This window comes from Urocitellus parryii, chromosome 4 (genome assembly GCF_045843805.1).
Source record: "Urocitellus parryii isolate mUroPar1 chromosome 4, mUroPar1.hap1, whole genome shotgun sequence".
NCBI lineage: Eukaryota > Metazoa > Chordata > Mammalia > Rodentia > Sciuridae > Urocitellus > Urocitellus parryii.
In genome coordinates, this window is record NC_135534.1 from 16,350,537 (window position 1) to 16,359,869 (window position 9,333).

Consider the following 9,333-nt stretch of genomic DNA (forward strand, 5'->3'; position numbering starts at 1 on the left):
GGTTATGATATTTCTTCTTCCACAATCATAGAAGGTGTCCCTCAGGAGCTCTTGAGGGTCATCTGTCACCTATGTCATAATACCAGGGGAGAAGCAAAGTCTGAGTCATTGAGAACTCTGGATGGAGAAAAGCAAATAATCCATAATATTAAACCAAGAAGAGCAAAAGTGGAGTTCACCATGTCAGAGTATTCACAGTATTGACCTCACAAAAGAAATTTTGATTATAAAGCAGGATAGGTTTCCAAGAAATAATTTAGAATGCATAAATTCATATTTATATGATATATGATAGTTATGATATATAATTACAAATATTTGAAGCATATGGGGTATATAATTTCACATTTAGAAATATGAAAGGATGATTTCTCTCTTCTTAGGGTTATTGTAGAGAAGTTAATTCAAATTAAGACTGAGGAATAGTGTCAGGCTTTTGATTATCACTCAATTAACTAGTGGCTCTCAAATTCTGTGCATGAGAGTCATTTGGTTCCACCCCAGTGGAACAAACTTGGCAAGTTGTGATTGGGGATCAGGAACCTGCTTTTCTTAAGGAACACGAAGTTCTTGTAAGGCAGTTTTTCTGTAGGTCACACTTCAAAATACTGAAATAATTATCAGTTTTATTAGTAGCACTATTGCATATTGTAAGAGTCTTGTCTGCATTCCAATGTTGTGAAGAATGAACAATTCTACAAGTGCAAGGCTATGTTGAAAAATGTTGTACACATTAAAAGACAATGTAAAAACAGATCTATGTCTCAATTCTATTGCTAAAATTTCTATAATTGAGCCGTTGGTAATTTCATTCAAATTTATCTGATCTCATTTTACTCATGCATACAAGGAGGTAGCAATACTTTCCTCATACATTTGTCAGAAAATTTAAAGAGATAGTTTATGTAAATTTCTTAATTCTTTTTTATGTAAAATATTTCACATGTAATTGGCAATGTTGCCCAATTGGAAATTAGTGGTATTCCATTTTTTGGTAAAATATTGCAATAATCAAACTTTTGTCTGTAGTACTGGGCTATTAACCCTTTGATACACTCTCTCTCTCATCAGCATTCTCTTTCCCGTCCCACCACCTTTGCAAAATAGTCCTCTCAATGATCTCCCCACACATCACGGAACCCAGGGTGATGTTTCTTCACTCCATCAAACATCCACTCAAGGTTTTTGCTCTTAGGTCTCTGATGTTAGCATAGACAATTAACTTTTATGGGTTCCAGAAACATGGAGACTTTTATAAAAATACATTTTTTCTTTTTGATAGAAAAAATGGTAAGGATGTAGAAGAAAAAGGAACTTACTCTCTGTTTGCAAGAATATATCTGGCCCTGGGGTGATGAGTGCCGGGAAAATATTGCCTGGATATGAATGAGAGATTAAGGAGGTGGTTGGGAGGTGGGCATTGGTTTAGATGATGTGCATAAGAAAGGTGTTCACATGCTCTCTGGCAATATAATTTTTATATTTTGTAGTTAACTATCCCAGAGAAGGATTGTCTTGAGGATTAGAATGGAGTCTAAGGTGTTAAAGGATCATAACATAAAGAAAATTACTAAAAAGTCAAACGTCCTACATGTGACCTAAATAGTCTATTGTGATCTTATGATTTTAACTTTATCATGTTAAGTAATTGTCACATTTTTTAGTACTTCATTTCTATTGTTCCTCAAACACAGCAGGCAGATCCACAAACTGCTCACATTCCATTTTCCATTTCTGTACTTGATAATTTTCCTTGGCGGACATGTCCTCCTACACAAAGTAAATGTTGTGCATTTTTCAAGTATAGAGACACACTTCCTCCTCCTCCTCATAGAACACATAGTATTGTCTTACTTCCCTGAGCAGGGTCTCTATAATTTAGGGCCCCCTCTCATACTATCAGATAATAGTAACTGATTCCGTCATTATCTGTCACATTTACTTACTTACAAAGATTTGTTTTCTCCCATAAAATACTCCCTTTTGCCAGGCTTGGTGGTGCACAACTGTAATCCCAGCGATTTGGGACCCTGAGGCAGGAGGATCACGTGTTCAAAGTCAGCCTCAGCAAGGGTGAAGCACTAAGGAGGAAGTGCTAAGCAACTCAGGGAGACCCTGCCTCTAAATAAAATACAAAGTAGGGCTGGGGATGTGGCTCAGTGGTTGCGTGCCCCTGAGTTCAATCCTTAGTACCAAAACAACTAATATATATATATATATATATATATATATATATATATATATATATATATATATATTTTTCTTTCTTCTTTACATCAGGCCACATGTTTTAGTTCTTTTTTGAAAAATATTTTTTGTTTATTGGTTGCTTTTAGTTATACATGACAATAGAATTCAAATTGACATAATTATAAAAGCACAGAATATAATTTGTTCTAATTTAGTTCCCAGTGTTTTCCTTCCCCTTTCATCCTTCCACCTCTATTCCCTTTCCTCTATTCTACTGATCTTCTATTTACTTATGGGTTTTTAAAATTAGTGTCTTGTGGAAGTACATGATGGTGAGACTCACTGTGGTATATTCATAGAGGTACACAGGAATTTAAGGTCAGATTCATTTCACTGGCTTTCCCTATCCCATCCCTGCTCCCTTCCTTTCATTCCCCTTTGTCTACCACACTGATCTTTCTTCTATTCTTTTTTTTTAAAATCTCTCCCCTCCTTATTTTGGATCATTTTCCAAATATCAGAGAAAACATACAACCTTGACTTTTGAGACTTGCTAATTTCATTTAGTATGATAGTCTCCAGTTCCATTCATTTATTGGCAAATGCCATGAAATTGTTCTTGTTTATGGCTTAGTAATACTTTGTTGTGTATATATGTACCACGTTTTTTCTTTATCCATTCATCTATTGAAGGGCACCTAGGTTGGTTCCATAGCTTGGCTATTGTGAATTGGGCTGCTATTAATATTGATGTGGCTGTGTCACTGTAATTTGCTGATTTTAACTCTTTTGACATATATGGATGAGTGGGGTCATATGGTGGTTCTATTTCTAGTTCCCACATGCCTTAGTGCTAGCAGAGTGTCCAAAAATAGTAATTCTAGGCAGATATGCAGGTCTGGGTACAGACGAGGACCACAGGGAGAACTAGTTTAAATCATACCTTTGCCAACTGCCAACTGTCACTTTCAATAAGGTATGCACAATCACTTCTGTGTCTCAAAAAATTAAGTTGTAAAATTAGAACAAACACAGTTACTTTACAAAATTACTTTGAAGGGTCCGTGAGAAGGCACCTTTACACCAATAAGTGGAGTGCCTGACATGTACTAAATGCTCATTAAGTACTATTATGATACATAATGTAGAAAGTTGACAATATACTTTTAACCAGTATTATGCCTTATTTAAATTATATAATTAGACAAAATTTTCACATTAGTTAACATGAAATTTTTTATTACTTCAAAATTAGGTGATTGAAATTTTTTATTACTTCAAAATTAGGTGATGAGTCATTGATACATGTAAATATAATCTTGTTGAAAAATTTATATTTAGAGAACTAAGGATAAGTGATGCATGTCTAAAGTGATATCAGTAGAGAAGAACAGGGACATAAAGGTTTTGAGGTTCCCATGGTGGGAAGGAAAGTCACAAACTTTTTGATCCAATAGGTGTCAGTTCAGTTCCTACCTGTATTTATTTCTGACTTTACTTTGGGGAAAATAATTAACTGCTCCATACCTATTTTCTACTCTATAATGAGAATTGTGATACTTAATTTATAGAGTCAGTTGATAATTAAATAAAACCTATTTTGTGAAAGGTAGGTTGTATCTCCATATATTTATAAAATATTCATATGTGACAGTGTATGGTTTGGATATGTGGTGTCCCCCCAAAAGCTCCTGTATCAAACAAGGATGTCTCAATGATTGGATTATGAGAGCTGTGATCTAATCAGTCCCTCCTAGTTAGAATGAACAGCCGAGGTCATAATGTATGTAGGTAGAGTGTGGCTGGAGAAGATGGATCAATGGAGTCAATTCCCAGACGGTTCTTCTCCCCTGTGGTCCCTTTCTCTCCTGGTGTCCAGGCCACCATAAGCTGAGCAGTGATCCTCTGTCATGCCCTGATGCCATGATGCTGTGCCTCACTTCCATCCCAGAACAATGGAGCTGGCCAGCCATGGACTGAACCACTGAAACTATGAGCTAAAAGAAATGTTTCCTCCTCTAAGTTGTTCTTGTCAGGTATTTTGGTCACAGCAATGCACAGCAGACACTGACATAATGTAATAAACTTTAATCACTATATTTGAAATACTATCAATTCTTTTAATTATTACCTTTTTCTTGCATTCAGTTAGACTTTCCTAAATAAATTCACATTTTTGTTCATCATCCTTTCTGAGACTTTATTTAATGAGGATACTTTTCATTTATTTAGCAATATGATTCAACCTGAACCCTTGTTTTTTCCTCTTAGGTGACATTTCTTGTATTCATGGAGAGAGGGCATCACACAGGACTGAGTTCATCCTGCTGGGCTTTCATGATGGATCCTGAGAGGTGGCTGGTCCTCTTTGTGATGTGTTTTGTCATGTACATTTTGACTGTAACAAGAAACACCTCCCTTATGGTGCTGAGGTACTGATCTGTAATGACTCCCAGCTCCACCTATGATTTTTTTTTATTTTTACTGGAAATCTGCTTCTCTTAGATCTCTTATTATCCTATCCAAAGATCCCAGTGGCCTGCATCCCTGAAGCATCTCCTTTGCTGGCTGCCATAGCTTATGAAGACTATGTAGTCATCTCAAAGCTATTGCGTTATTCTCAGGTCATGTCTATAAAGCTATGTGCATTTTTATAGCTGCCTGTTTTGTTTCTTGGCTTTACCAAAGCCTTCATTATCAGCAAAGACAGTTTTGCCCTGTATTTTTTTCTATAGGGACAATGCCACTGTTGACTTCTTCTGTAATATCTCACCATGGCACAGCTGGCCTGTGGCAGGAAGGATGGCTCTCAGTCTGTGTTGGTCCTGTTCCTGGCCTCCAGGTCATGACTCCCAGTGAATTCATCCTGGCCTCCTATCTCTTCTTCATCAGCCCCACCATCTGTGAATCCGCTGCTCCCAGGGCCAGCCACCTTAGGGCCTTCTCCACCTGCTCCTCCCTCCTAGTCTGAGTGACCTTGTACTATGGCTCCACCCTCTATGTCTACACTCACTCCCCATCTAGGTATTCTTTGGATATGGACACCATCATTCTGTATTTTACACAATTGTTCTGTAGTGTTTCCCATATTGAATCCTGAAGAATAAGGATGTGAAAGAGGCTCTGAATAAACTACATAAATAAAAACTAAATCATTTCTTTCTGGGGATAAGCAAAGACAAAATTTTCATGATCTAGAATTCTTTACAAGTTATCATGCTTCCACATGACTTAAAATAGGAAGAGTAGGACAATTTAGGAGATAAAATTTGAATATGGAATATAGCATTTGAATTGAATATTATGTTACTTGAGACTTAAAGCAGTCGAACCATGAAACAATCAGACAAGAAAACAAACAAAAAGTACTTATAAGCCCCAAATACTTTTCTACTTTTGTAAAAATATAGAAGAGCCCACTTTGATTGACATAAAAGATTTGTTTGACTGATACACATACATTATTCCCTTTATAATTAATTCCTAGAATTAAGTACAAATACATTCAACTAATTGCTAGTATTTTGCTATGATGAATAATTACATGACATTTATTACTTTCCACTCTGTTAACATAATATCTTAATCATTTTTATATGTACATTTCTCCCCCAGAAGCATTAACACACAGGTACACAGGCACTCACCATTAAGTCCATGCAAACTAGAAGGAGCAGGTGTGATCCTTCTAATCTATATCTCTTTCATATATTTCTCCATAGAGGAATAAGTAAGTCACAATAATGATTTTTTAAAGTATTTATTTTTTAATTGTAGATGGACACAATACCTTTATTTTATTTATTTTTATGTGGTGGTGAGGATTGAACCCAGAGTCTCGGACGTGCTAGGTGAGCACTCTACCCCTGAGCCACAACCCCAGTCCCTCACAATAATGATTTTTGTTAGACATGACATAACTCTGAGGAAGGCTCTTTATTTTGTAGTGATAAAGTTACAAGGACTTCTACATTCAAGTTTTGACATATCAAGCATGAAAAAACACAGTTGTTATAACAAAATACATTTATGGGGCAGTACAACAACTTGAACAATAAAAGTCTATGAATACACATTAATGGGAAGGTACAATTTTATTAGAGAATAAACATAATTAGTGATAAAATGTAAAGGGAAATATGAATGTTTCATTTAATTTTGTTTAATATTTTAAAATAAGAGAATATTAATCAATGCATGTTTATAAAGCATAAATATGTTCTTGTATATATCCATTTCAGCAGTAGGGAAAGAATTTTGTAGAAACAGAAACTTATTCAAGTAGACCTAGAGCATGCAGGAGCTCCACACAGAGGAGGAAGGCCTGATACACACTGGTTGCCATGCATGTTAACATATAACTTGGAAAAACGTGTGCATTGGTACTTGTTTTAACGCACAGTAATCAGTAGAGATGAGGTCCAATGGCATAATTCCAAGATTTTTGATTTAGATAGTATACCAAAAAAAGAAAGTATTTATGTGAACTCTGCCTGTACTGTGTAAACTATTTTGAACTAATAAGAAAATTGCTACTTAGTGCATTTCCAAGTAATGTTAACCTGTGCCAATGGTGTATAATATATGCATGCACATATGTGTACATGCACACACTTATATACCCCTATAAAAACACCTACCTCAATCCTTTTGTGAGAAGCAACTAACATCTATACTTCAAACAAGAATCTATCTATCTACACACACACACACACACACACACACACACACTGTATCCTGGGGTCTGGCATAAGAGTATATTAAGTTTATTCTATGTCTGTGAAAGTTTTCTAAACTCCAGATGTGTGTTTAAATAATATTACCAAGACCCTAGTAATAACATGAATGCAAATAAGATAAACATTGGAAGATCAGAAATAAACAAGAATTTAATAAGTATTTAATTAAACATGTTTCACTGATGTTCTAGAACCTGTTTTAAAACATTTCTAATACTTAGCAGCATGCTTTTTACTTAATACTATATTTTTTTACTCAATAGCTATAAATTTCTAACCTCTAAACTGTAAACTGCTCATATAAAATATAATTGATAATCCCTAAATTGCAATGGTATTAAAACCATTTGTTCAATATTTCATTGTTACAAGTATATTGAACAAAACATCAACTGAACACCTGCCATGTGATTAATATGGAAATGTCACTTTCTACACAAAATTTTCAGTTGGAGGAAAATGATCATTGTTTCCACGACTAGTGAGGTGCTTGCTAATCTGATGGTTTGATTTTGTTCCAGTCAATGATTGATGTTATTTTCCCCTCTTTGGCTTACATTTTGTGACCCCGAGGGAGAGAGTACTATGGAATACTCACTTCCTTTGCAGAGATACGACTCTCTTAAATTGATACCAGATCCCCAAAATACATGTTTCATTGTGAATTTCTATTAAATTTAAATAACACTAAACACTTTGACAAGTATGATGTTAATGTTGGAAGTAAGAAGTTTACACAAATATATTCTATGTATTCAATGAGGTCCTTTGGAGGAAATTTGGAGGGGACAACTTAAAAAATTAATATTTGTAAATCTGAAGTAAAGTTCCAGAAATCTCGGCATTTTGTATGGTTTGCTTATCAATAATATCGTCTTGCCTAAAACTTAAAACTCAGACTATATGCAAAAAAAAAAAAAATCCTTAAATTATTTTCTCCTCTTTCTAAAATGTCACAAAGAAAATCAAGAGCAAAAAATTTATAAAAAATATAATGGACAAAGATGCAGAAGTTTGAACTATTCAATATTACAGACTTAGAAAATGTACATCACAAAAAGTAATGATAATCATAAAAGAGGGCTTTGTTCAATGTTTCACTGTTACAAGTATAAATTGTCAATTATGAAGGAAATATAGAAATCTGTATTAATGTATTTCTAAGTCTATTGGCTGCAGTGGCACATGACTTGCCATCTCAGTTACTTGGAAGATTGATGCAAAATGATCACAAGTTCAGGGTCATCCCAGGCAATTTACTGAGGAGAACTTATCTCAAAAAAAAGGGGGGGTCTATTTATGTAGCACAGCTACATCATAAATAGCACAGCTCAGTGGCATAGCACTTGCCTTGGATTCAATACCCAGTACCACAGAACAAAACAAAACAAAGAAATAAAATCAAACAAACAAATGCCTACAGTCAATAAATTGTAAACTATAATAAAATAGTCAAAAACAACCTTCATGCCTGTGATCGAATGGACACTATTGCTTTCTTGAAGGCCTCTTTGACATCTTTATTTCTCAGGCTGTAGATGAGAGGGTTGAGCAATGGGTTGATGATGGTGTAGAACAGGGCAGCCACTTTGTCTGTCTCCTGGGAGTTGCTGGAAGTAGGCCTTGAATAAACAAAGAGCAAGGAGCCATAGAAGAGCATGACCGAGACCAGGTGGGAACCACAGGTAGAAAATGCTTTAAATCTTCCTGAGGCTGAGCGGATCCTCAGGATGGCCAGGAGGATGTTGAAATATGAAATGAGGATGGCAAGAAGGCAGGAGAGGACAGTGAAGCCAACCATACTGGAAAGGATGATCACAGCTGCTCGAGTATCCGAACAGGAAATTTTTATCAATGGTAGAACATCACAGAAAATGTGATCAATGATATTTTTGCCACAGAAACTCAGCCGAAAAGTATTGGCAGTATGGGCTGCGGCATTTAAAACTCCTCCTATGTAAGAGCCAGCAACAAGACCCATGCAGAGAGAAGAGGACATGATACCCGAATAAAGCAATGGGTTGCAAATTGCTACATGGCGGTCATACGCCATGGATGCAAGGAGATAGCACTCAGTGTAGGCTGCAAAACAGGAAAAGAAAAACTGAGCCCCACATCCAGCCAAGGAAATGCGCCTGTCCTCTGAGATACAGTTGGCCAAGAGTTTAGGAGTATATACAAACGTGTACCAGAAATCCAAAAGAGACAGACTGCCAATGAAAAAGTACATAGGTGTATGCAGCTTGGAATCTATCCTGATTAAGATGACCAGGCTCATGTTCCCTGACAAGGTTAGCAAATAGAGCGTCAGAAATATTGCAAATAGAATCAGCTGCCACCGGGGGTCTGCAGAGAGGCCCAGCAAGATGAATTCAGTCAGGATGGTGAGGTTTCCCACTTCCAT

At 35.9% G+C, this 9,333-nt stretch overlaps 1 protein-coding gene across 1 annotated transcript; it reads right to left on the reverse strand.

Annotated features, from left to right (window-relative positions):
* Window positions 1–8,394: 8,394 nt before the first annotated feature.
* LOC113195130 (olfactory receptor 9G4-like) lies at window positions 8,395–9,333 on the reverse strand. Its single transcript, XM_026406543.2, has one exon. The coding sequence runs from the start codon at window positions 9,331–9,333 to the stop codon at window positions 8,395–8,397; it is 939 nt and encodes a 312-aa protein (XP_026262328.1).